General features: G+C 56.5%; 8 protein-coding genes across 8 annotated transcripts; 2 read left to right on the top strand and 6 right to left on the bottom strand.

Annotated features, from left to right (window-relative positions):
* Positions 1 to 1909, top strand: PG994_002519 (glycoside hydrolase family 30 protein; the record flags this gene model as incomplete). The annotated part of the gene is made up of 6 exons (XM_066853928.1): positions 1 to 495; positions 525 to 623; positions 743 to 992; positions 1100 to 1167; positions 1374 to 1613; positions 1643 to 1909. 6 exons carry the CDS (start codon positions 1 to 3, stop codon positions 1907 to 1909), a joined length of 1419 nt encoding a protein of 472 aa, XP_066719783.1.
* A 657-nt stretch (positions 1910 to 2566) lies between these two features.
* On the bottom strand, positions 2567 to 3872 carry PG994_002520 (uncharacterized protein; the record flags this gene model as incomplete). Its single annotated transcript, XM_066853929.1, has 3 exons — positions 2567 to 2849; positions 2947 to 3151; positions 3212 to 3872. 3 exons carry the CDS (start codon positions 3870 to 3872, stop codon positions 2567 to 2569), a joined length of 1149 nt encoding a protein of 382 aa, XP_066719784.1.
* Positions 3873 to 5598: 1726 nt separating this feature from the next.
* Positions 5599 to 6401, bottom strand: PG994_002521 (ubiquitin-conjugating enzyme; the record flags this gene model as incomplete). The annotated part of the gene is made up of 2 exons (XM_066853930.1): positions 5599 to 6022; positions 6094 to 6401. The coding sequence occupies 2 exons, from the start codon at positions 6399 to 6401 to the stop codon at positions 5599 to 5601; spliced, it is 732 nt and encodes a 243-aa protein (XP_066719785.1).
* A 1103-nt stretch (positions 6402 to 7504) lies between these two features.
* On the top strand, positions 7505 to 9248 carry PG994_002522 (uncharacterized protein; the record flags this gene model as incomplete). Its single annotated transcript, XM_066853931.1, has 3 exons — positions 7505 to 7537; positions 7626 to 7724; positions 7815 to 9248. The coding sequence occupies 3 exons, from the start codon at positions 7505 to 7507 to the stop codon at positions 9246 to 9248; spliced, it is 1566 nt and encodes a 521-aa protein (XP_066719786.1).
* Positions 9249 to 10633: 1385 nt separating this feature from the next.
* PG994_002523 (uncharacterized protein) lies at positions 10634 to 12779 on the bottom strand (the record flags this gene model as incomplete). Its single annotated transcript, XM_066853932.1, has 3 exons — positions 10634 to 10836; positions 10889 to 12283; positions 12539 to 12779. The coding sequence occupies 3 exons, from the start codon at positions 12777 to 12779 to the stop codon at positions 10634 to 10636; spliced, it is 1839 nt and encodes a 612-aa protein (XP_066719787.1).
* A 4400-nt stretch (positions 12780 to 17179) lies between these two features.
* Positions 17180 to 20561, bottom strand: PG994_002524 (Calcium-transporting ATPase 3; the record flags this gene model as incomplete). Its single annotated transcript, XM_066853933.1, has 2 exons — positions 17180 to 19928; positions 20017 to 20561. The coding sequence occupies 2 exons, from the start codon at positions 20559 to 20561 to the stop codon at positions 17180 to 17182; spliced, it is 3294 nt and encodes a 1097-aa protein (XP_066719788.1).
* Positions 20562 to 23093: 2532 nt separating this feature from the next.
* On the bottom strand, positions 23094 to 24800 carry PG994_002525 (uncharacterized protein; the record flags this gene model as incomplete). Its single annotated transcript, XM_066853934.1, has 1 exon — positions 23094 to 24800. The coding sequence occupies one exon, from the start codon at positions 24798 to 24800 to the stop codon at positions 23094 to 23096; it is 1707 nt and encodes a 568-aa protein (XP_066719789.1).
* Positions 24801 to 25743: 943 nt separating this feature from the next.
* Positions 25744 to 26091, bottom strand: PG994_002526 (carbohydrate-binding module family 18 protein; the record flags this gene model as incomplete). Its single annotated transcript, XM_066853935.1, has 1 exon — positions 25744 to 26091. The coding sequence occupies one exon, from the start codon at positions 26089 to 26091 to the stop codon at positions 25744 to 25746; it is 348 nt and encodes a 115-aa protein (XP_066719790.1).
* Positions 26092 to 27106: the final 1015 nt, after the last annotated feature.

The following is a 27106-nucleotide window of genomic DNA, read 5'->3' on the forward strand; positions in this document are numbered from 1 at the left end:
ATGCGATCCTCCACCCTCGCCCTCTGGGTCCTCAACGCGGCCTGCATCGCCGCCGTCCCCAGTGGACATGGACCCCAACAACACCTGGACGCCCGCCAGCAGTCCAGCGGTGCCAAGGCCTTCGCCTCCTCCTCGGACGGCAAGTACAAGTTGAGCACCTTCGACGCCCCCGTCAAGGGCTCATCTGCGTCCCCTCCCGCGGGCGCCTCGCAATGGAAGCTCAGCATCGACGACACCCCCGCGGGCCACCGCCAGCAGATCACGGGCTTCGGCGCCGCCGTGACCGACGCCACCGTGTCCGTCATCAACGCGCTCCCGTCAGACCAACGCTCGCAGCTGCTACGGCAGCTCATGACGTCCGAGGGCGCCGACTTCGCCCTGCTGCGCCACACCATCGGCGCGTCGGACCTGTCGGCGCTGCCGGCCTACACGTACGACGACACGGATGGCAATGTCGAGGACAAGGGGCTCGCGAACTTTAATCTGGGGACCGCGGTAACGCCATGGCGGGGATGCTGGCCGAGATGAAGAAGCTCAAGCCCGAGCTAACCATCTTGGGGTCGCCCTGGGCGCCGCCGGCCTGGATGCAGCTGGACCGGAAGCTCATGGGCGGGACGGAGAACGTACGTTACTTCTTCGCCGCATTATATTACATGCTTTGTCCATTCATTCCCGCTACCACTGCACACACTCACTTCGTTTGGACTACCCAAGTCGCTGACCATCTTCTCTTCTTACACAGAACAACCTGGACCACGCCTACGCGGACCAGTACGCCCAGTACTTCGTCAAGTACCTCGAGGCCTACGCGGCCAAGGGCGCGCCCGTCGATGCCATCACGCTGCAGAACGAGCCGCTCAACTCGCAGTCCGGCATGCCCACCATGTACGTCTACGCCGACGAGTCGGGCAAGCTGATCCGCGACAACGTTGGGCCTGCACTGAAGGAAGCCGGCCTCAACACCAGCGTCTGGGCCTATGATCACAATACCGGTACGTCTTGCATGTTCTCTTTCATAATGTCTCCTATTGAACGTCCAACTACTTTCTTTGGGTTTGAATGCTCTACTGACCTCTGTTTGCGTCGTGTCAATCTATAGATCAGCCATCCTACCCCCAGACGGTCCTGGACACCGCCAAGGACTACGTTGACACCGTCGCCTGGCACGTAAGTAAACTCCATTCATCCACCAATCCACACGCATCTTCATCATCGTACCTGTCAATGCCACCTCTCCCCCCTTTCCCGTCCCTCTTGCAGAGCAGAAGAGCGCATGTTCTTCTCCCTCTTCTCAAGTCACCACTCATCCTCATCACCCCCTCCCATTCAACCATCAATCACCACCCCCACTACCACTAACACCCAACCACCAGTGCTACGCCACCAACAACCAATGGTCCGTCCTCAGCGACTTCCACGCCAAGAACCCCAACGCCGCCCAGTACATGACCGAATGCTGGACCAGCTCCAAATCCACCCCCTGGCACCAAGCCAGCAGCTTCACCGTCGGCCCCCTCCAGAACTGGGCCCAGGGGGCGCTAGCCTGGACCCTCGCCACCGACACCGCCGACGGTCCCTACCTGGGCGGCTGCGATACCTGTCGCGGTTTGGTGGTGGTCGAAACCGATAAAAAACGTACGAGTTTACGGTGGACTACTACATGCTGGCCCAGTACTCCAAGTACATCCCCCACGGCGCCACCGTCCTCGCCGGCTCCGGCAGCTACACCTACAGTGAGAGCGGCGCCGGCATCCAGTCCGTCGCCACGCGCAACCCGGACGGCTCCCGCACCGTCGTCGTCGAGAACACCTTCGGCAACGACGCCTACCTGACCCTCAACACCACCGCCGGCGAGCAGTGGTCCGGGAAGATCCTCGCCAACAGCGTCGTCACCTGGGTCTTGCCGTAAGCCAAATTCCGCTTCTTAGTCTGTACATAGTATTTGAAATCCAACAATTATTCGTCTACATAGTTTCTTCGATGCGTCTGCTACACCAAGTGAAGACCGTCCAAACTCAGCTGCTCGTGCAGTCAAGATCGCCTCGTCGCTTCATCATCCTCTCTGGTTAGCTACGGCAATGTTTCTCCATGTCCTCTAGTAGCACCGAAGGTCAAGACATGTACCCATGAGCTATATCAGAATACGCTCAGGTTTGACCATGTTCAGAATGGCGTCAGCAGCACAGCAAAAATGGCTCAGAGCTACAAATTCCCTTACGAAGGAGTGTTGCCCGGTCAGAATCTGGTGCAGCTGATGCATGGCCACGACACCAACCACGCGAAATTTCACAGAGCGACGAAGATCAGTACGGCCAGGTCCAATGTTCTCAAACAACCTCGGATTGACTCATGCAGGTGATGCCCCCACAAAGTTCTATCTACCAGTTGTCATGCTCTCCTGTCATGTTCTCGTGTCATACTGCGACAAGCAGCAAAGGCGGGCAAGGGACTCATCAACCATATGTGCCAAACTTTCTATATCAACAACGGTATGCTCCATAGCATACATGGACAAATGCAATATCTCCCAGCATCGTGCTTCCATCTCATCAACAACAGCCACTGTCTAGGAGCCGCCGTTCTTGCTGCTCGAAACAGTCGACTTCGGTGACTTGCTGCGAGTACGTTCCAGCAACTCTCCAGTGCCACTGATTGTATCAGTGACCTTAGTACGTTTGGCCGGAGTCTCCGCATCTGAATCGTCACTGTCGCCCTGATCGTCAATGTGGGAGTCGACTCCAGAAACAGCTGATTGCTTCTTCAAATGCTCGACGTGAGCCTCCTTCAGAGGGTCCGTCATGCCCTTTATGGCAGCCTGGGCGCTCTCCTTGAATCGAAGGTTGCATCCGCTGTGAGAGGCATGCGGCGCATAGTTCTTGCCCTCCCAGTGTTGCAAGACAAGTCCCCTCGATGCGGCCAACGAGGTTGGCAATGCTTTCTTTGTACTCGGCAGCCTGGGGGATCGGGAACAAGCCGGCCATAAGGAGTTGGGAAACAGACGATCCCAGCATCATGGTCTCACACTTGTCGGAATCGATACCGGTCTTGCAGTATTTGACCGCGCCCGTGTGGCCAGTGACGTTATCAAATGCCTCCTGGATAGAGGACAGAATCTTGGCAAGGGTCTCGCTTCGGATGGTAGTAATTTCCTCTATAAGATATTGCAAGAGTCAGTGGCAAAGCTCACGAAAAATCAATGTTAGATACGTACCGAGAATGCCGGCAGGCAGGACCAGATCCTTGAGCTTGGTTCCAGTTGCATGGACCAGATCGCCATCCGAGTCAAGCTTGGCACTTGCGGTCATATTCTTGACCATCTGACGGAGGAGCTTGGCATTGCCAAGTTCCCATGCGATGTTCGCTGCCTTGTGGTTGAAAACGACACAGGACTCATCATTCTGCAAGTCGGCAAGAGGACCGAGCCAATTGGGAGCCCATGGCATGACCAGGCCGGTGCAGTTGTACTTCGAGGTCAAGGCGGTGACGGCACACAGGTCGTCCAAGCTGAGCTCACGAGGCACCTTGGCGAAGTCGAAGTGTGCAATGCGAAGGAGAATGTTGAGGGCATTCGGGTCTACCTCGCCAATATCCAGGGTAACATTGCCATCTGCGACGGACTTCTGGCCATCCTTGCCAAAGATGACGGCGCGAAGGACATCAGAGGCGGTAGCAAGGTTCATGCTGCAAACCTTGTACTCGGTGACTCCAGAGGAACCGTTGACACTGAGGGTGATGTCGGAAGCATCATGGAAAACCACCAGTGCATCCTTGTTGACAACACCATTGTTGTCGCTGGCTTCAGGCGATTCGGGCAAGGGGAGCGCCTCAGCCTCCTTGGGAGGGGGAGAAACAGAGCTGATCTTCGTAGACATGGTGACAATCAGATGGTACAGGGAAGATAAGTCGGCTGATGGATCTCAACTGACCTAAAGAGAACAGTGATGAGAAAACGTCGTTTGCAAAGGCACACTCGACCACCTGTGTTGGTTGGTTGGGTTTGCGAATAGGGGTGGCAAGATGAAGAAGAAGATGGAAACTGACAGAAAGACGACAGTTTGGATGTGGGAATTGGTGAGAGAGTGCGTGCCTGAATGAGCCGACTTGTGTGCGTTTGTATGCGATCGTGTTGCTGGGCTGGGGGACTCGTGTTGGTGGTGTGGTGAGGGAATGTGGGAGGGCGCAAGAACTTGCAACGCAAGCAACGACAATGGATGGAAAAATGGGAAGGGAAATATTGGAATGGGGAAGAAAAGACTTACCTTCTGTAGATTACTTGAACAGATCAGACGGTGACAGGAATCTGACCAAAATTGCGTGGTGCTAGTAGAGACTGGCCGAGGGCAAGTGGTGTTGAAGGAAGGGATTCGCAAATCGAACGTTGGGGATGGGGAGCAACAGTGACAGAATGCGAATACTGCTTTACTGACGATATGTTGACAAAATGAAAAGCAGAAGATCAAACTGAACTGCCCACGGAAATAAATCTCTTGCAATGACAGATCCTCTCTACTTGAAGACGTGAAAGGTTGTTGTCACAGCAGGAGGGAAATGTAATTGCAGGTGGGAAAATGTTGGAGGTGAGATCACATTAACCCACGAAGATGAAAGTTGTTGGTGAGGCGGAAGGAAATTCAAGGCACCAAGCAGTCGGAACAAGAAGCACCTCAGGCAATCAGATCAAATCAATACCTGCTGGAAATGGGAAGTTGCAGAAGGGTGATTGTTCCATTACAGCTGCCTCGGGCTGCGGGCACTTCTGCTCTCAGTGGGATAATCAACCCACGGCAGCACAATTTGGAAGGTACCCGCATCAAATACAGGTCCCGCGTGCAGTACCTCAGGAATTCACAGGGCATCAAGGTCTTGCTACTTTAATTGCTTCAGCACTGATCGAGGGAGTTGGTTGATTGATTGTACAGTGGCAGTGGAGGGAACCCAGTGCTGAACAGGAAAGGGGATGGAGCCTGGGGTTTGGCTGAGGTCCTATTGTGAGTTCCCTTTCCATGACCAAGACACCAGAATGAAATGCATTAGGGGATATCACACCAGTACTTGATTGATGCGTGTGGCCAATGCAAGTCCCTCCATATCTAGATGTGTTGATGAAGAATGTTGCCATGTAGAGTCAGATACATATGCCATGCTTCTCTGGCTGCAACTGGTCTGCTGCAGCCAGACATTCACCATCCAAGGCATACCCTAACAAGTCAATCATGCATGGCAAGGTCCCATTGTTGGAATTCAAATATTTTCATGGAGGCTGTAACCTAATCAACGGCCAATAATGATACAGGAAGAGTAGCTTGGTCATCCATCACCTACTTGAACATGACAACGGTGCTGTGAAAAATATTAAGGGAACGCTGCGCTGTGTACCTCCCTATGCTACATATGTGCTGCTGCTCCTGCTGCTGCTACTCCTGTATCTGTGACAGATCCTACCGGCTTTCCCTTATCCCTGAGCCACCTAGATATGCCGTCTATCGCTATTAACTCAGCACCAAATGCTGCTACTGCTGCTTGCTTGCTTACTTCGTGAGGTTGCTTGCTTGCTCCCTCCACCAATCTACACAATCTCCAAGAAAACACCTCTCAGACTCAGAGTGATTCAGACCGACTCTCTCCTTCCGAGCCCAGCCACCGGGCCAGAGCCGTGTACGCCAGAATGACGCCGATGCCTATTATCCACTTGTTGCGCAGCCAGCCCCGGCCGGCCGCGTCGCGCCGCTGCACCACGGCGTCGACCACGGCCTGCGTCTGGCCGCCGCTACCGCCCGCGATGCCCAGCTGGGGCCCGCAGCTGGCGCCGGCGACGGCGGACTGGCCCGTGGCCGGGTCGATCTTGTGCGCCGCCATCCACTGCCAGTTCTCCTTGTCGACGTCGGGCCACTCGGCGCGGAACTTGGCGCCGCCGTCGCCCGCCTTGACGTTGCCCTTGCCCGCCGCGTTCTTCTGGCTGCCACCGGCCGTCGAGTTCCACCAGCGCGACCGCGCGGCCAGGAACTTGCGCTCGCGCTCCGTGCTCGACACGGACCCCGTCGTCATCTCCTCCGACGTCATGAACGACAGCAGCGCCACCAGGATCGTCGACACCTCCCACGCCGGGTTGAAGGACTTAGGTGGAAGTCCGAGATGGACAGGCACAGCCGCGTCGACGGCTGGAACCGGCCCGAGGGCGTATGCATGCGGATGGCGGGCGGGGCGAAGGGGTAGTTGGAGGGGAAGATCAGCGTGCCCCAGTACTGGCCGCCGTAGTAGGGGGTCTCTTCGGGCCCCGTGATGATGTAGTGCCACTCGAGGATGTTGCTGTCGGACGGGTGCGCCTCGATGTAGGGGGGCGGGTTCTGCGAGATGGACTTGTACTCCCTCGTCAGCCGTTTGTGTGCTGCCTTGCTAGCCATGATTGCTGCTGATTCAAGGCGGTTTCGGTGCGCGTTGTCCGTATTTCGGTTGAAGAATGCGACTTTGTTGAGGGTGGTGTCGAGAGGAAAAGAGGTGGTAGTCTCAATCTTGGGTTGGCAGGGACCAAGGGGGTAGTCGAGGAATAGGCCGGTTCTTAACCGAGAGAAGGATGAGTGACGTCGGCAGTGAACAATTACGTTGTTCCGTCGAACTCTTTGCGGAGCAGGAAACTTTCGGACACAATTGGGTCGTTCGTTTGGTGGTTTTTGGTGGATTGAATGAAAAACCCGAACAAAGAGAGAGTTTGAAGAAGACGAAGTAAAAACGAGGCAGCGTTTCCTGTTGGCGAGGGTAGTAGTAATACTTGGTTGGCCTGATCTAATACACTGCAGAAGCAAGTAAGGATGATGAATGGTTAATAACGACAGAGGCTGAGCCAGACGCTCAAAGGGTTGAGTGGTGAGTGGTGATACGTCGGCGTTACCTCAGTAGGGGGACGGACCAGGGCCCCGTAAAGGAGGAGGGCCACTGGAGGGTCCCCTGCTGGGTGGCACACTACCGCCTAAAGAAAGAATGCATGACCCATGACTGACCTTCCCAAACTTGCGACGACCCGAGTTGCCGCTTCTGAACCTCTGGCGACAAGGGTAGCTGGAAACCGACAGGGAACACACGACTTGGCGCCGTTCGGTGATACTGGAGAAGCCTGTCCGGACTGGCTGCAATGGGCATAAATCTGGAGAAACCGTCTTGTTCCACCTCGCAAAAGGGCCTGGGATGGAGATGAGGGACGATCTGATAAACGCAGGGAACTGGAGTTGAGTCTCTGTCTCTGACACTGACTCTCGCTGAGTTGTCAGAACCAAGCCACACATGACAGTGCACTTGGAGCATCAAGTACGCACCAGCCACACCACACCCACCCAAGCTTTAGCTCTTGTCAATTGGAGGTTCAGTCAATTGAATTGATTTTGGTGAGGCATTGACCCGAGAACCCGACACCCGACGAAGCTCGATCTTGTGCAATTGAGCTCAAGAGCATCTCTAACTCACCACGAGAGTTGGTTTCTTGCTTCTCGGTAGCCCCGGCCCGGCCCTCAACATGGCGGGAAAAGCGTTTGCTGATAGCAGCGATGTGAGTATACCTACCTGGTGCTGCCCCTCATGTTGTATATCGCTTGGATGGTTGCGCTGATGTCACTCTTCTTCGGTATTTTTACTAGGCCTTCGAACGCACACTCAAGCAAGAGACGGCTTCTGTCGACCGGAAGCTAGCAGCAGAACGAGCCGAAGCCTATGCAGAGACTCGCAACCTCGACATCGTACGTATTCATGGTCCTACATCCTCAGCCAGTCCGTCCTGCGCGCCATCCATTGGCTAAACCAGTCGCCGTCGTCGTCGTCGTTTGCAGCTCTCCCAAAACGGCACACTGCCCGTCACCTTCTCCTCCATCGCCATCCACGGGGCCAAGAACACCCGCAAGTCCTTCCTCGACCCCCTCTTCCAGCCGCTAGTCGACAGCCGCCACAATGAACAGTACACCCTGGCCGAGATGCTGGCCCAGATCAGCGACGCCGTGGCCAAGATGCAGCGCTTCGACATCTTCCACGAGCAGATCCAGATACACCTCTCGCAGCCCTCGCGCGCGGACGCCGCCTCGACCCCGACCGACTTCGACGTCGCCCTCGCCGTGCGCGAGAAGTCCCGCCTCTACCTCAAGACGGGCACCGACTTGGGCAACGCCGAGGGCTCCGCCTACGGCACCATGTTCTGGCGCAACGTCTTCGGCGGCGCCGAGACCCTCGCGCTCAACGCCTCGGCCGGCACCCGCACCCGCTCCGCCTACACGGCCGAGCTCAGCGCGCCCGTGCTGAGCAATCCCGACCTGCGCCTCAGCTTCGAGGGTCTGGCCAGCAGCACCCAGAAGCCCTGGGCCAGCCACGAGGAGGCGGTCAAGGGCGGTGGCGTCAAGCTCGACTGGCTGGATCCCGCCGGCGACAAGCACCAGTTTGGCTATAGCGGCGCCTGGCGACAGATCACGGGCCTGCATGAGAAGGCTTCGGCTTCGGTGCGGACCGATGCAGGTGACTCGGTCAAGAGCTCCATACAGTACTTCTTCCAGAGAGATCGCAGGGACAACCCAATGCTCCCGCAAGCCGGCTACCTGCTCAAAGCTGCTACGGAGCTGGCGGGTTGGGGTTCGCTGGGAGGTGACGTTGGTTTCTCCAAGAGCGAGATGGAATTCTCGGGTGCTTTGCCAGTTCCCATTCCAGGTATCAGCAAGCCTTCCGGCGTGTCAATAGGGGCCGGCTTCAGGGCCGGCATGCTGTACCCGCTCCCGCTCAGCTACGGCCTCAATGGCGCGAAGCCCAGTCGGCTGAACGACCGTTTTACTTTGGGCGGCCCCACCGACGTCCGAGGTTTCACCATGGGCGGACTTGGACCCCGGGACGGCGCCGACGCCCTTGGAGGCGATGTGTTCGCCGCTGGCAGTGTCAACATGCTGCTTCCCCTTCCGCGGGCCGGCGCCGACAGCCCGTTCCGACTCCAGCTTTTCGCCAACGGCGGGCGCTCGGTAGCGCTGTCCAGCAAAGTGAAGGGAGGAAAGGAGGCGAAGGAGGGCAAGGAGAGCCGACCGATGACCAGCGGCGCTGTCTGGAACGGCATGACGGCGGCCACCCAGGAGCTCGCCAACGGCCTGCCGAGCCTTTCGGCTGGGTTTGGGCTTGTGTATGCGCACCCCGTCGCTCGGTTCGAGCTCAACTTCAGTTTACCGATGGTGGTGCGGAGGGGCGAGGAGTCGAGGAAGGGTCTTAGTGTGGGTGTTGGCATCAACTTCTTGTAAAGTAGTACTACCAGAAACCCCCCTCGAAGCTCGACGGTCCTGCTTGACGAGGACATCTTTGTACATATCAAAAAGAAACTCCCAATTTTGTGCACCTGGACCGTACTATGGAATGCTCTGTAATGCGGTGTAGGCTCTTTGCTAGCTTGGAGAGGGCTGATCATCAAAAGCCCAATCGTCGTCACACTCAGACTGTTGGTTTTGCCATCACTTCTCATTGGAAATTGACATTGGCTCATGCTGTAGTTGTGATGCTTGTGCTTAAGCATCAGCCACCTCTACTGGCGATCATACATGTTATAGGTAACGTAACATGCACTCATACAGGTTTAATGGATCGGGATTCAAAAAGGCCACTCATCGCTTCTGTTGCTGATCGTACCTCTGTCCTGGTAGTTTTACATATCTTGCTGGCCCCTGGATGCACGATCTACCTTCCTCCGACCAATCAGCAAGAGCTAACCCTTTTTCTTTCATTCGAATAGAATTGCAGATGACAGGGCAGGGCTTACTTACATACACCCTCTTCTGTCTTTTTCTATGTAGAATTGATCCTCTTCCTAATTGCGTCCAGCTTCCCAGTAAGAAACGATCATTGCAATAACTGTTCTGACATGGAAGGCTTTTATGGATATAATAACTTGAGTAACGCTAATAGGAGAACCACGCACCTACACGCTTACAAACATATATACTCTACATAGGGCTTGTACGTGGCCTACGTTGCCGTAGTTCATGTGCTACGTCTGTCCACGCCATACTTCAGGAGGCGCCTGGCGCGCGTGCAACTTGTCGATCAATAGAGGATTACACACGTACATGCATCATCTCCTCACACTCTATGCGACAAGCTCTGGCTCGTCGTGGGTGGTATATTTCTTCAACCAATAGGCTGGCCAGCCCAGGTTCAAAAAGTGAGACACCCTCTCAGCCAGCCTCAGTCTTGCAAGGGCACACACCACGGAACGGTCCGTCCCCACCGCCCTAAGCCAGAGTCAGTCGGCGACGAATAACATGAAGTTATTCAACTTGAGAACGCCCCCTGAGTAAAGTACACAGAATAGTTCCTAGAAGCAGTAGCATAAGACCTCAAGAGGCAGTTGTTAATATCATTTTAGACTGTTTTTATTTGCTTATTATCCTTTTTTTTGCATCATTCTCATGCAATTCATCATGACACAAGTCTTGTCGTTCCCAGTTTAGAAGATCAACACCTAAAACGCCTTACAGTAACCAAAAAAACCCCATCATGAGATCATAGCTCAATCATCATAAGTCCAACGTCAGTACCAAGCCAACGCCTTGAAAAATCCAGGTCTTGGACTTCATCATCACCGCAGCAAGTCTATATCTCTCCTCTTTTCTTATTCTATATACGCTTCGCTTCATAGATTCATGAAGAAGAAGCAACCGAACGAACTCCTCACTCCCCTGCGAGGAGTAGCAGGCGTTCGCGAAGTAGGAATGCTTCCGTACTCAGCCGTCATCTCGCGAATGAGGGGCAGCCGCTGGTCCGGGAAACGCGACGGCTCCTCCTCGGGCACGACGAGCGAGGCCTCGTACTGCCGGCTGCGGATGAACACGAACGCTGTCAGCACGACGCCGATCATGCTACCGAGCACGCCCATGAAGATGTTGACGGGGGTAGGGGTCGCCCCTCAGGGGCCCGTGGGTCAGCGCGTCGATGCCGCTCTGCGAGAAGTTGACGACGCCCGACAGGCACGTCAGCATGCCGTAGATGCGGCCGAAGGTGGCGAACCCGAACACCTTGGTGGCGTAGTCGCTCACGGCCGAGTAGTAGAGCGGGCGGAACAGGACGAAGCAGATGACGGTCGCGTACCCGGCCCAGACGAAGGGCAGGCAGTTCAGGAAGCCGATGACGGCGATGTAAGCGCTCAACACCAGCAGCATGGTCGCGACGCTCATGTTGTTTAGCAGCAGCCCGATAAAGGGCGTCGCGGCGATGCCGCCGATCGGCAGCGCGATGTCGAAGAAGTGGTTGATCTCCTCGGCCACGACGTCGGAGCCCAGCATGTAGCGGTACTGCGAGCGGATGGTCGCAATAAAATAGTTCATGCGCAGCATCTGCAGGACCGTCAACAGCAGGATCAGCACGAACCAGGGCGTCAGCATCTGCCGGTGCGCCGGCAGGCCGTGCAGCACGCCCCAGATGCCGCTCGCGGCGTGGCGCTCCTCGACCTGCTGCGCGCGCTCCTCGCGCTCCTCGCGGTCGCCGAAGACCTGCTCGATGCGGTCGAGCTTGGCGCGGCGGCGGTCGGCGCGCAGGCTGCGGACGCGGTAGAGTTCGTTGTCGCTCATGTCCTCATCGGACTCGTGGACGTCGCGCATGGGGTCCTGGGCCTTCTCGAGCTTGTGCTCGAGCTGGGGCGCCGAGTGGTACGGGCCCGCGGGCATGAGGGTGTACTCGCCGACCAGAACTCCGAAGGGGACGACGAGGTACGCGAAGAAGAACTGCGAGGGTTCGAAGGCGCCGCCCGACGCCTCCCAGGCCAGCCGGTAGAACAAAAAGATGGCGGCCGAGGCGTCGAAGGCGCCCGTGATGATGGCGACGATGAGGCCCGAGTACTTGGGGAACGCGTTGGCGAGCTGGTAGCTCGGCACGAACAGGAAGGTGCCCCCGAGGGCGAGGAAGACGTTGCCGACGAGGTAGCCGTCAAACTCGGGGATCTTGAAGGCGTAGCCCATCAGGACGCAGCCCACGGCCATGAAGACGGCCGAGGCCGTGTAGCAGCAGCGGCGGCCGTAGCGGTCCAGCACGGCGCCGGCCAGGAGCGACGACATGTTGCAGGTGATGGAGGCGGCGATGAAGAAGAGGTTCAGGCGCAGGTCCTGCTCGGGGCAGGGCACCTCGTCCTCGGCCGCCCCCTTGGTGGTGATTCCGCCGACCTGCTCCTCCGTCGGGTAGCACAGCTCGCTGTAGACGCCCTCGGCGATCAGGATGGGCTTTAGCGAGGCGAAGCCGAAGACGACGCCCGAGGCGAAACAACAGGCGACGATGGCGAAGGTGACTTGGGCTGTTGAGGCGCGCGCAAGAGTTCGTTAGCGATCATTTGATTTTCTCCTTTTTGGGAATGTCGAACCTGTCTTGTTCCATCATGGGTTTTGTGTGTGTATGTATTGCCATGATGACCCGACCTGACACTTGCTGCTTCGAGCGTGCGTGTTTTATACATCAATGCGACCTCTTGTATGCAGTGTAGGGATAGGGACTGGGACTGGGACTGGGACTGGGAGATGGGATTGGGACGGAGCGGTATTGTGAAACTTACCGATACGTCTGGCCGTCGAGATGTTGTAGGCGGCGACATGCGGGGTAGTAGGGTCCAGGGGCAGCAGGGCGGTAGTCTCCGGGGGCGCGAAAGCATCGAAGCTGCCGCGGCGCCAGGTGCCGCCTACCTTGCTCGCGCACTCCTCGAGGTCTTCATCTTCCACGGCAATCTGGGATTGGACGTCTAGGGGCTCCTCTCGGTCGACACCTTCGAGTACTGTAAGGTGTTGGGCTAAAGACATGGAAAGTCTTCTTCTTATTGCTGCTTCTGTTGTTTGCTCGAGACCTGGTGCTTTTTGGTTGTTGCCTTCTTCTTCCTTCTTCTCAACTCAACTTTGTCCGTCTGTCGTTGAGGATCTGGGAGGTTCGCACGTAGCGTGGAAAACGGAGTCCCCGGGGTGGAATGGAAACGAGAATAACACCTGATTGGAAGTTGGTTTCTCAATTGGGTAATTCTTGGGCTTCTTCCTCTTTGCTCGCTCTTTCGTCAAAACCCGAGGGCGGGGACGAGCGAAAGGGTTGGAATGTTAGACACTTCGAGAGAGAGTGTGTGAAGACTTTCTTTCAGGCAATGCAGCAAAAAGCCGACAACCTGCACTAACGAGAGTGAGGTGAACAGGTGAATAGATATAACAATAAGTATGTACAGTCGAGCCGACAAGCGAAAAAAAGACAATGTAAGCGGCGTCTGTTTCGCTTCTTGTTATCTCTCTTCCTTGCTGTTGTGTTTTCCACGGAACACTGCACGATTCCTTGATTCCGACAGAGGATCGGGAGATCGAGATGAGGCAGGTGGCGTTGATGTTGTTGATGGTGAGCTGCCGTTAGTCTTTGCTGCTGATCTCTGTCTGTACCACCGAAAATACAGAGGCACGCACGCTTGCTTGCATATACAAGAATACAACAACAACAACAACAACAACAACAACAGATACACAGATCGTCTCTCTTTCTCTCTCTCTCTCTCTTTTTGTCTTGCTTGATCACGGAATGTTTCCCAAGTCGTCGTCACGTATACTGAAGAAAAGAGAAGAGAGAGAGAAAGGTTGAACGAGGTGTAGGGCAAGTCCCATTATATAGATCGGTCAGAGTGCACGATACTTGGTACAGACTGAAGTATGTAGGCTGGGTCCAGGCGCAGTCTTTTTTTACTTTCTGCCTGTCCGTCGTCCCTGGTCGGTCAACCGCTGATACAGGACTGGTGGTGTACATACAGTATGTATGTCTGTTGATAGCACACCCATGCCCACCTCGGTTTGATCATGTTTGATTTGATTTGCGACGGAGATAAAGAGCGAAATGGGTTGGGTTAAGGAAAACGTGACGTAAGTCCGACTACAGTTAGCGCCGTCGGGTGTGCATACTGTCTCGCTATGTGTCAACCCGCGATGGGACGGACCATCACTGCTTGAGGGGCAGGTGTAGCAGGGAGTGATAGTCCCAGATAGCCCTGCTTACCGCGTGATGGTCTCGCAGCGGCCCCAGCTCGAGCCAGGTGCACCGAGATCGCAGAGTTTGCCGACGGTCTGGCCTGGGACTATCGTGTCTCCACCATGGGAGCTAATGCACGACAATGGTATGCAACGACTGAAGAAGAAGAAAGAGGAAGGATGAACCAAACCAGCGCTTAAGACGACTAGACGACTGCAACAGTGCGCAGCGACTAGGTCTAGCTCTTCCCTCATCCAGCAAGTGACCGACAGAGCGACAATTACAGCCTGCCTACAGCGGCATGCACTGCACTGGCCGCCAAGCCAAGTCAATCACACGTCTAGTCATAGGTTAAGCCAGTAACAAAAGCAGCAGGCCAGCCGGCACTTCACCCCGACCTCAGGCGCTGCAGGTGCTGCAGGTGTTTGGTCTCTTCGCTGCTTCGGCCTCATCTCCGGCCCGGAAGCCTCGTCGTCTCGTGTTGGGTAGTCTCGCTGCTAGGGCCTACTCGCTGCTCAAGAAACACACCGTGTCAGCTCCTCCCACCTATTCCGAATTCCAGACATTGGGGGCCACGAGATTCCAGGGTTATTACATATGTCCTACAGGATGTCTTTCCGTTTCAAGAAGACTAAAAAAGTAGTTCCGGAGTATTGAACCTCGAGACAGGCAGGACAAGTGTTGCCATTCGCAGTCAGATGTTGCAATTCCCGGGATGTGTTAGTGAGAGAAAAAGGCGTTAGTGAGGTAGCAGCAGGCTAGCCGGCCGAGCTAAGCTGTGAGTAATCTCCAGGGGCTGGTCCCCCAATCCAGTGAATCCAATCCACTGCCCTGCACAGTCCAGTCCACTCACCGCCGCACTTCATCCTCATCGATATCCATCCGCCCTCATTCTTCTCCTCCAGTTCTTCTTGCTTAACCTGTTGACCTACCAGAGTCCTGTGCACTCTTCCCCGAGCCTAGCCTAGCCTATGCTCCGAGGGCCTCGTTCGACGCAGGTGGTCTAGCAGGAAGGAATGCGGCTCAATGCAAGAAGCCAAGAGCCACCTGACACACACAAAACATGTCGATTTTTGGACGCCGCCTTTAAACCTCCCAAGCTTACTCTACCTGCACTGTACCCGCAAGCACTATCCCGGGTCCAGTCAAGAAATCTCCCAAGCAAGCAAGTAAAGACGACTCTTTTTAATAAAGGATAGGGAGGGTATTGGACCCCTAACCTACCAGGCCCGGCGGCCGGAAGATGATGGAAATTGTCATATCATGCTTCCCTAGTATCACACTCGCACGTTCGCTCGCCCGTAACTCGCCTCGCCTCGCCTCGCTGCACACACATGCATATGCACATTTCCTCCCTCGCACTACCTATGCGGGCGGCGGCGTGTGGCTTATTGTGCAAGCATGGCCTTCCCTTCCCTTCACCTTTACGAAACATGATGATGATCCTACGATAGATAGGCAAGAAAGAAAGCAGCGAGATATCTCGAGTTTCTGTTCTGATCGGGACAGCCGAGTCCCGAAGGAAAGAAAAAAAGTAAACATGGAGGAGCATCCATGTCCGGAATAGGTCGTTGGGTGTTTCTGTCGGTCGGTTGTCGGTTGTCGGGACTGACGGTTTCGCTTAGCCTCCTCTCTCTTGACCTTCCAAGTTGCACTGACTGGCTGACGTTAGTGTAGTGGGGGTTCGACTTGCGGGACCGCCGCTACCACCACCACTACCATCACAGTGAAGGACTACTGTGCTGCTAGCTTCTTCGTATATTTTCAGTATTGGATATACTATTACGCCATTTATTTCCATCTGGTGGAGGCGATGTCCAAACCCACTGACCTCTTTTCTTGTTTTCCTGTCACAAGCTGGGAGATGATAGAGTAATCTCAACGGACCGGCACCTGGGAAAAAATCCCTCACACACACAGACACAGATCGCCCGTCAAACATCATCATCATGGACGGACGGACGGATAATGTCTGCATCGAGCCAGCCAGCCAGCAAGCAAACACAACCGACCTGCAGCGTGCGGTGTCGCAACGGGGCGTTCCTTCTTCTACCCCCTCGTGCAGTAGCAGATAGGGGAGTGCATGATTTGGGGTAACATTGGGTTCTGTTCCAGACCGCCCGCCAAAATCGCTACCGCCGAGGTGGGATTTCAAATAAACCAACTAGCGTTGGCTCTCCTTCTGTCTTTCTGCACTTCCCTCCTCCTCCTCCTCCTCCTTCCAACAACCGCCGAGCCGACAGAAAATCAGTATACCCAACATGAATAAGATGATCAGTCACCTGCAACCAGAGAACGCTTGCGCATAAAGAGGGCAACATCATGTGTTTCCTGCGTGTCTCTCTCCGGCAAGGCAACTTTGGACGATGATCAAAGGCTCTAGATGATTCGCAGCACTACTCCGACCCGAACCAGCGAAACAAATCTGATGCCAATTATTCCGACCCACTCATGCGCATGCATTTTCGGGCTTTGCCTGGGAGGGACTGTCTATCCACCCTCCGGCACCGAAAGAGTCTACTGAGTCCAGAGCACCTGCAGAATATAAGCAGCGACGATCACTGCCAATGCCGAAACTACTATGAACGGTCACGTTGGCCTCCTTGCATTGAATAGAAAGAGTAACCTACTTGGTAAGGAGCGTCAAACTACACGCAGCGGCATCGTATAGTATATCAACTCCGTACTTAACTCGTGTACTATGCAACCCACAGAGCACACTAAGGTGTTTGTTACCAGCAACATCCACATGGACTCAACACACAAAGCGTAGAACTCGAAAAAGCGAGGCAATGTTTTGCTCGATTGAAATGCTATACAGATGCTGTATCTACGTATATGAGTATATTAGCTTTTGCTTTCCGAACACGCGCGTATGGCAGAGAGAAAATAAAAAGTGAGTGAGTGTGTCGAAGTGAAGAAGAGTGTGTGTAGTGTGTAGTGTGCGCAACCGAAGGAAAAACGTTCGGCGTTGGGTTGGTTGCCAAGCCTGAACAGCAAAATCCGACTAACCCCGCCACGCTGCTGCTACCAACCAAGGTCTCGGTGTAAGTGAAAGCACTAAAGCAAGCGGAAGTTTGAACGAAGAACCACATCCACCACCACCCTGAATAAAACCCCGAAACCACCATGGTGGGATTTTGCTATTGAGTGGATGTATGCGAGAAAGAGAAAGCCCCATCACAGAGATTGGTGATGATCATGACCACGCTCAAGGCTCCCCGTCCGCCTCCGGCGTCGCATACACCGTAACCCCCACCCCGAACCGCCGCTTCCCCGCCTTCCACCCCTCGACCAACCCCAGATAGACCACCACGCAAGCCGCCACGACCCCCCACTCCCGCCCGATGGCCTCGTGCTTGAAGACCAGCCGGTTGACCACGGGCAAGTACACTACGGGAAAGGTGATGACGAACCCGGCCACGACGGCCCCGAACAGGAACCGGTTGCGGTAGACCGTCCGGAATACCGCCGTAACACCGTGGTTTCCGTAAATCTCCGGATTCATCGCGAACAGCGAGCGCGTGAAATGCTTCACCTCCCACGCCGTCGCCAACAACAAAAAGCTGAGCGTCGCAAACGTCGTCGCCCGCGCCCGGTACACGACGTCGCACCCGGCGCTCCAGTCCGAGTTGCACTGCTGCCCCAGCGCCGCCGGGCCCGGAACCCCGCTGAGCCCGTACGCGACCGACGTGAAAGCGGCCAAACATAACGCGCCCATGAAGAAGCCATACGCCATCTTGTCGGCGATGATCTCCCACGTGAAGACGCCGACCTTTAGGTCGTGCGGCGGCCGCACCATGATGTCCGGCTGCGCCTCCTCGAGCCCCAGCCCGAGTGCCAGGAAGGAGCTCGTGATCAGGTTGGCCCAGAGGATCTCGATGGGTGACAGCGGGAAGATGGACTCGCCCTGCGCGTCCTGGAAGGAGAGGCCGATCAGCAGCAGGAACACCTGCGCGATGTTGGACACGAGCAGATGTAACAAGAACTTCTGGATGTTGTCGAACAGCCGCCGCCCCTCCTCGACCGCCGTCACGATAGACGCGAAATTGTCGTCCGTCAGCACCATGTCGGCCGCCTCCTTGGCCACGTCGCTGCCATTCAAACCCATGGCGATGCCCACGTCCGACTTCTTCAGCGCCGGCGAGTCGTTGACGCCGTCGCCCGTCATAACACAAAAAGCGCCGCGCCGGTGCATGGCCTCGACCATCCGCACTTTCGTCGCCGGGCTGCACCGCGCCAGCACGAGCGGCAGGCTTGCCAGGGCGTCGATCTCGGGCTCGCTCAGGGCGTCGAACGCGCTGGCCGCCATGGTCGCATGGGCCGCCTCCGCCGCCGTCAGGTGCGCCCCCAGGATGCCGACCTCGTGCGCGATGGCCGTCGCCGTCTTGATGTGGTCGCCTGTCAGCATGTGCACCGAGATACCGGCCCGCTTGCACTTTCGCACGGCGCCGGCCGTCTCGATGCGCGGGGGGTCGTAGAGCCCCGCCAAGCCGAGAGGGGTCAGGTCGCTCTCGGCGAAGTCGCGCTCCTTCACGACTGCGTCCGAGAGGGCCGTGGTCCTGTGCGCGATGCAGAGAACGCGTAGACCCTCGGCGGCCAGAGATTCTGCCTTGGCCGTAAGTTCGGCCTTTTCTTCCTCCGTCACATCGAGGCGGGGAAGGAGTGCCTCGAGGGCACCCTTGGTGTAGATGTCGACCGTCTGGCCCCCGCGGGCCTGCCCGTACACGACGCTCATACGCTTGCACGACGAGTCGAAGGGGAACTCGGTCAGGAGGGTGGACGACTTGGCGTGCGAGACGGTCACTTTGCTCAGGCCGAAACGCATGGCGAATACGTTCAGGGCAATCTCAGTGGGCTCGCCCACGGCAGTCCAGGCGGCGGGCGCCGAAGTGGACATGGTCGAGGTCTCGCCCCCGTCGTCGGTGGTACCCGCCGCCGACTTGCAGTCCGTCACGGTCGAGTTGTTGCAGAGCGAGATGCATTCGACAAAGGTCCTCGCGTCCTCGGGCAGTCGCGAGACGGACGAGGGAGGCCGCGAGGGGGTTTCCTCCTTACCGGGGCCCCAGACGACGGTGCCGCTGGAGGGGTCGAACGAGTGGGTGCAGTCGTTCACGGTCGCGCTGAGGCTGCCGCCGCGCAGCCAGATCTTCCGGGTGATCATCTTGCCCTGGGTGAGGGTGCCGGTCTTGTCGGAGCAGATGTTGGTGACGCCGCCGACGGCCTCGAGCGCCGAGAGCTTGCGGACGATGACGTTGCCCTTGGTCATGGCCTTGGTGCCGACCGCCATGCTGATGGTCAGCACCGCGATGAGCGACTCGGGGATGACGGCGACGCCGACGCAGATGCCGTAGATGAGCACCTCGTCGTCGACGTGCCAGCGGCTGACGGAGAAGACGATGACGGCCAGCAGGATGGCGAGGCCGAACAGGAGCAGCGCGAACTTGCTGAGCTTCACCTGCAGCGGCGTGCCCTCGAGACCGAGAACGCCGCGGAGGCCGTTCTTGAACCGGTGCAGCAGGCGGGCGGGACCGGACAGGCCGGTCTTGGCCTTGGGGTTGGCGCGGAGCATCTCGGCGATCTTGCCGACCTCGGTGCTCATACCGGTCGCCACGACGACACCCCTGCCCCGGCCGCGCGTGACGGTGCTGGCCGAGTAGAGCATGTTGATGCGATCGCCCAGAGGGACGTCGGCTTCTGCGAGGATGGCCTCGGGATGCTTGCTGATGGGCAGGGACTCTCCGGTGAGGAGGGCCTCATCCGTCGACAGGTTCAGCCCGTCGATGAGGCGCAGGTCCGCGGGGACGATGTCGCCGACATTGAGGATGACGATGTCACCCCTGACAAGCTCCTCCGCCTTGATCGATTCGATCTGCTGCTGGCGGATGACTTTGCAAGTAGGAGCAGACAGCGCATAGAGAGACTGGATAGTCTGCTCTGCACGGTAGTCTTGGATGAGTCTGGGCACTCGTCATTATTAGCGCGAGTCATTGTTTGTAAAGGGGGGAGGAGAAGGGATGAACTGGTAGTAGTAGAGTATAAACTGACCCGACGACAATGTTGAGCAGGATGACGGCTGCGATGACACCGCCTTCGATGAAATCGCTGATGGCAAAAGAGAGTGCCATGACGATGAAGAGTACTACAGTCAAGCTGTTGGAGACCTGTCTCAAGAGAATCTCCCACACGGATAGCCCTTTAGCTCCTTTAACCGAGTTCGGCCCATCCTGGCCAAGGCGATGAGCCGCTTCGGCGTCGGTGAGCCCATAGCCAAAGCTGGTGCCGAAAGCCGGCTCTAACTCGGCGAGCGGGAGGGTGTGGGGATGGGAGACCTCATTCACGGACTGTGGGGTGCCGCCGATGGTAGTGGTGGTGGTGTCTGTGCCGTGGATGGAGACGGATCCCTTCTCTGTCCGCAGGGGCGAAAACGACGGGGCGCCGGGGCCGGTCAGGTGGCGGCTGGGGTCCCGGGTGTTTAGGGTTGCGGGGTCGCGCTGGCTAGGGTGACCAGCGGGAGAGGACGTGGCATTGGTTAAACCACATATAGGAGGTTCAGTCGACTCCTCGACGATGATTTGGTCGGTTTCACCCATTCACGTATGACTGCAACACAGCTTGATGCCTGTGTACTTGGTTGGTATCCTAGAGGAAGGACTTCTTGAGCAGAAAGTAAGGGAGAGAATGAAAGAGGCAAGAAGAGTAAGAGGGGAGAAGAGAGAAACGGGATAAGTCTGATTGTGAAGGTCCGATCCGGGGACGGCTAGATATAATGGGAACCCCCGCCGACTTGGGCAGCTCATCATGTGGCTAGCTGCCAATGCGATGCCAAGGGACGTCGTCCCATGTATCTTCGGTTGCTGGCTGGCTTTGCTTGCTACCTAGGTACGGAAGCAGAAAAGCGGCGAGATGCACCGATCCCATTTGGACTGTGTCGTCAGCAGAAAATGCGGCTTGCGATGGGGTACGGAGTACTGCAGGGGGATAGGGCGGGCGTGCGGGTGATATGGCCAGGGACCAAGGTACGGTACCGAGACAGGAGGATGGCGACGGTCAAGTTTCCAAGCCTGCCAAGCGGCGCTAGAACCTCCGCGGTTTCTTGGAGAGGGCGCAAGGGCAACGCGGGATGTCCATCCGGGGTCCGTCAAGTTACTCCATGATGATGCGGCAACGTCAATCGCGTAGAGTGAGGCGATACAGAGGGAGATGGTTGGCTATGGGTGAGGAGGATAAGAATAGCTACGTTAGGTATGTAGCTGCACAGCGTGGATTGGAATTATGCAGATGGAACTTCCCAACAGCTGACTCGATGGGCTAACTTTGGAGAAGCCTTGGACCTTCTCTCATTTTGATCTGATGCATTCATTCCATAGTTGAAGATGCAGCAGCCGGTAGCACTTGCCTCTCCACTCGTTTATGGTTCAGGTACATGCCCGAGCTTCGTGCTTAAGTCGAAGACGTCCCAGCTGTCAGTTCAGATTGATTTCTGATGGAATGCTTGGCTTACGGCTGGGCAGTCAGAGTCTGGACGGTTGGTGGTTCGACGACGGAAATAACTTACTTGCCCAGACAAGACACCTCTTTCGTCGGCTACCGAAGCTCCCCCAACCCACCACCACACCAAACCAAACGCCTCGCTTAGGCACCTTTCAGTCTTGTCTTCACCTCAGACACCTTCATCCCAACATGAACCTGTTCGCCAACATGCAGACATGTTCGCACTCTCGCGGTCAGCTGCACATGGCATGGACCACCACGATGAATCGTGAAGGTGCAGATACTGCTCTTCGCCAAACTAATAGGAGTCAGTCACTTCTTTTTTCATTCCCGCAATACTTCCAGGCTTCCAAAATTAGGGATAGGTATCTGCTATCTGCTGACGGCTGCCTGTCGACCTGCTACCACTGCCAATGCTGCTCCATGGGTGGCCGTACCGTGCCCACCTGCTCTCTCACCCCCCGTATTCCAGCCCCCCGCACATCCCAACATATGGACTTGGCCGACGAGAGCGTATCCACTACGGCGCCGCTTGGCGGCTCACCTCCCTTCTTTTGCCCCGGCCCTGATTTCCTCATTTGGTTCTGCCAATGTCGTGTGCCGACAATATGAGGCCAACGATCCGTTGATGACAGAGGCTCGTCATTCAATTATTGTGGATTGGTTTTCTTGGAAATGAGGCATGTATGTGTGATAACTTACCAGCATCCCAAGCAAACCATCATCGTCCGTCTTGGTTCTGCGGATGAATGAGGGGAAATGTCTTGTACGATTGATACTCTGCTTCACCGAGACCATGAAAACTGACAAATCAGCCTGTTACACGTCAAATCAAGAGAGACTCGTCGCGTGTGATAGGAGAGGTGCATATCCAAGTAATGCAATGTATGCGCCTTCCATCAAGAAGTGGTAATTGCGCGAACTCGGTGAATCAGTCAATGCATTGGACTGATCGTCTTGTGTTGTTGAAGTCCCCGATCGGGCCAATGATGTCCCATCCGTACATCACCCGCATGGCCCGTACGATTTTCATGTGCTTAACTCTCCCCCAAGGCAGATAAGGTGCGAAAGCGAACGGACTTTCAGGGCCCTCCGACAGTGGGGTGGTTGAATTCCTAGCCAAACTCGGGCGTATCGGTCTTCCGCAACGGATCCGGGGTGGCAGGCAGTGCAAAGTACGTACGGAGAGTCTTCTGGCTTCTGGATGGTATGCAACTCCACATGTCCTTTCCACCGCAATGGGCAGGTCCAGACCCAAAAGGTGCATACGCGAAAGAGTCTCGTGCAGTAGACCGCCGCCGCTGATGAACCAGTGAGAAGTGCGAATGCCCTTGCTTCCAAGCCTTGGTTTCTGCCTTGGTCATCCATGGCGGTTTGGATTTGATTGGGCAGATGTATTGGCCGTTCCCTGGCTTCGGTGGAGTATTGTTCCCTCCTTGAAGCCACCATGAAAAGATACATGCATTGATGAGTACTGGTCAATTGTAAGTATCTCGGCGTATAACCGAAAAAAGAATCATCTGATTCTGAATGATAAGCAATTGGCAGTATGGGTTATCTACGTAGGTACATGTAAGAAGAAGTTATTGTAAGCCGATGATGTTATCTCCATCCACTCATCATGCTGCCTCCTATGCCTCGTAAACCTTAATCCCCCTGAACCAAGTCTGCTTCACCGTGGCCTCCAGCAGCTTCTCCGCATCCCACTCCATATCCACGACCGCCAGATCGGCCGACAGCCCCTTCTCCAGCCGGCCCGCCCACCGGTCCATGTAGCAACTATACGCCGACCCCGCCGTCGCCGCCGCCACCGCCGCCGCCAGTTCCAGCGCAAACTGCGGGTTGTTCCTCATCATCATCCCCGCCTCTCCCTCCTTCTCCTTGAGCTCCAACCCCGGCTCCCGCGCCGACCGCCGCGTCGCCGCCGTGTAAATGTTCCGCAGCGCCCCGTGCGGCGCCGTCGGCGCGTCGCACCCCAACGCCAGCACCGCGCCGCCCTCGGCGAACTCCTTGTAGGCGAACGCCCGCCCGCAGCGCTCGTGGCCCAGCAGCCGCGGCCACGCCCGCAGGATGGCCGGGTCCGCGTGCACGGGCTGCACCGAGGCCGTGATGCCCAGGCGGCCGAGGCGGGCCGCGTCCGCGGGGCTGGCGAGCTCGAGGTGCTCGATGCGGTGCCGCTTGCTGTTTTCTTTGCCTCCCGGAGTTGGAGGGGTGGTGCCCTGCTCCAGGGCGTCCATGGCGGTGCGCACGGCGAGGTCGCCGATGGCGTGCAGGGCGCACTGCAGGCCGGCCTCGTCCGCCTTGCGGACGACGGGCACGATGTCGTCGACGGTCCAGAGGGGGCCGCAATTACCACCCGTGGAGGAGTAGGGCTCCGTCAGCGCCGCGGTGCACGCATCAATAATACCGTCGCAGATGATCTTGGTGCCGGCGATGCGGAAGTCGGACTCGTTCTTGAACTCCTCCCACAGCTCGATGGCGCGGTCCACCTGGGCCAGGTTCTCGGCCTCGGACGCGCGCGGCGTGATGAGCCAGTGCGCCGCCAGCCGGATGGGCAGCGTCTCCCCGTTTTCCTGCTGCTGTCGGCGCAGTACTCGCACGGCCTCCAGCATGTTCTCGTCGAACGCCATGTCCACGGCGCCCGTGTACCCCTCACGGGTGTACGACGAAATGGCCCCCTGCAGCGCCGCCAGCTTCTCCTCCATGGACGCGACTTTGGCGAGGTGCGGCCACACGACGAGCATGACGGCCGACTCGGCCAGCACGCCCGTCGGCTTTCCCGAGACGGCGTCGCGGTGGATCTTACCGCCCTGGGGGTCCGGCATGTTTTGCAGGCCCATCTCCTCGACGGCCGCCGTGTTGCACCACGTCGAGTGCAGGCTCTTCTCGTCGACGTAGATGGGGCGGAGGTCCAGGTCGTCCAGCAGGTTTGTTGAGGGCTCTTCCCCGTCCGTCATCATGGCGTACATCCAGCCCTTGCAGCAGATCCGCGGGACGTCGGGATGGTCGCGGGCGTACTGCTGGATGGTGTCCCGTATGTCCTGCAGGTTCTTGCAGTCATCCAACGCCACGTTCTGCAGCGACTGGCCGAGGCGCAGGAGGTGCATGTGCCCCTCGACGAAGCCGGGTAGTACCATATGACCCTGCATGTCGTGGCGCACCGTCCCCGCGGCGGCTTCGGGCTGTGCGACTTCGGGGTCGCTCAGGGACCCTACGTGCGCGATGTTGCCGCTGGCGTCGACCACGAGGCATTCGGCGAAGGCATGGGCACGGCCGTCGGTGCCTTGGCTTACGAAGAAGCGGCCATTGTGCAGTATACTAGCCGGGGAGGGGCCCATGGTTGAGTTTGGGCTCGGAGGTAGGTATTTAGCCCCAGTATGGCTGATGGGAACGAAAACGTTAATATAAGCCTGAAAGTTTTTGCCGCGTATGCACTCCGAATAGGTAAGCAAGATGTCTCTATTTCCGTGGATCGAAATCTATGGTCTATGATCTGCGCTGTTCAAATAGATCTCCAACCCAGATTGGAGAGAGGTAGGACAGGAAAGAAGTAAGTAGGCAAAGCACACTGGAGATGCCAAGTCCGATCGCGGGCTACTGCCGTTTCGGCCACTGCAGCAACTCAGGCCTCCTTGACGACATGAGTAATTGCAGGTACAGCCCGCATTGGCGTGACACTATCCACGCACGTTCCTGACTATTTTCGACTTAAGCATTGAAAATTGGTTCCAGGTCTGGAGTTTGGTAAAGAGTGACAAGGCGATACGTCTTGGCTGAGAATTATTCACAGTGACACACTTACAAGACGGGGAGGTCAAATGCTTTATTTTCAGCTGGTTCTAGCGCCCCACTGTAGCGCAGCAGGCGAGCAGGCCCAAATTTAGGCCCTGTAATCATAAGTTCAACCACATCTCGAAAGCGGTAGTTATAGCAACATGATGATGTAAACAACTTTTTATTCAGTTTCGGGTAGATCTCGGCTTGCATACAAAGCCTCCTAATCCGAGCTTCTTCGACCTTACAGGTCACAGAACTAGTTGTTGCATTTCCCATAAGTCGCCTGGCAGCCGGTCGTCTTCGAACAATGATCCGTCGTAGCCCCGCACCATCCTCTGTAACGCAGTCGAATCAAATCAGCCAATCTTCCATACATTTACCCACTTCACTTCACTTCCATAGCCACAGCCGCACTTGAACAAAGTGGCAGCGAAGGGGGTGAGAGAGAGAGAAAGAAAAAAAGATATAAGGAGACAGAGAGAACGAAAGAAAGAGAGAAGGAACTCACGCAGCCGAGCAGCAGTCCGTCCCCGGGCACTTGTACCCGAACTTGCCCGCCTCGACGGTGCCGCACGTCCCGTCGACGGAGATGGTGGTGCCCGGCACGGGCGCGCGGCACGCCGACGTCGCGTTGGAGTAGCTTCCCTGGCAGCCGGCCGAGCTGAGGCAGTACGCATCCTCGGCGCCGCAGTAGCCGCTGCTGGAGCAGCACGCCTTTTCTTTAAAGCACGTGTAGCCCTTGTTGGCGCCGCCCTTGACCATGCCGCAGGTGCCGTCCGGGCTCACGGCCGCGAGGGCGCCGGTGGCCAGGATGGTGGCCAGGCCGAGGCGGAGGGAGGGTTGAGGAAGCATGATGGATTAAGTAGAGAGTGTGTTTGGAAGAGATGGCGAAGAAGAAGAGGCCGATAACGATGTTGTCAGAGTCTGGGACTATGGCAACATTCAATGGCGCGATGGTGATCGAGAGGCTTCAGCTGGTGTTTGTTCAAGGCGATTGGGTCGTCTCCTATATATGAAATGGTGAGTTGGACTCGACAGGCTTGGATTCGCCCTCGATGCCCCCTTTTGGAAGACCCGCGCTCAATCTCCCGATGTTGTATTGTCTCTTGGAGCGACTGGCATTCGTGTTGGAGCTCGATATTGCGCTGCAGAACAGAAATCTGCACCCGTCGTGTTTTTCCGTCCTCTGGTGGTTACTCGCCTGATTTAGCCGGGCAGTTCCTTAATATCCAGAACGCAAGAGGCAAACGGAAAGCGGGTGAATTGATGAAGGCAGGGTTCCATTGAAGTATGTAACCCATTTTCCCCCTCCCTTCGCATGCGGGATGGCAGTAATAGAAGCCGACGGGGGTGGCTACATGGACCTTCTTCTTCCAGTGGCGATATGCGAAGAGGGCAAACACCAGTTCGCAAGCGGAAGCATTGGTGCGCTATCCAGACCACCCCATATGGAATTTTGACATGCATTAAGGAGTGAGATCTGGCAATGGATATCTCTTTCCTGTGTTCAACACATCTTGGTCCAGGCCAGGTTAAGCTCATGTCGCTCATTCTCCCGTTCGGCACGAGCAGTGATCAACATCTACATAGGACTTGGCTAGTACTAGAGAGAGATCATCTCTAGGTACTACCAGAGTGGCACGGCACCTCAGCTTTGTTGCCTGATACCATAGCTGACGTAGATCATTGTCAAATATTAAAGGGTATCTCAAGTCTATATTGCTCTATTAATCACAGCCCAAGTTAAGCATACGGGGAATCTCCAAAGCTCTGACCTAGCATAAGAAGAGCAGATGCAGCAGCATGACTGCTGTCATACCACCCCCTACAACCCCGTAGCACCTCGCCCCCGCGCTCCTCTTCTCCG

Source organism: Apiospora phragmitis, assembly GCF_038363925.1.
Source record: "Apiospora phragmitis strain CBS 135458 chromosome Unknown utg000003l:1.0-2676785.0:1.0-2680665.0, whole genome shotgun sequence".
Lineage (NCBI taxonomy): Eukaryota > Fungi > Ascomycota > Sordariomycetes > Amphisphaeriales > Apiosporaceae > Apiospora > Apiospora phragmitis.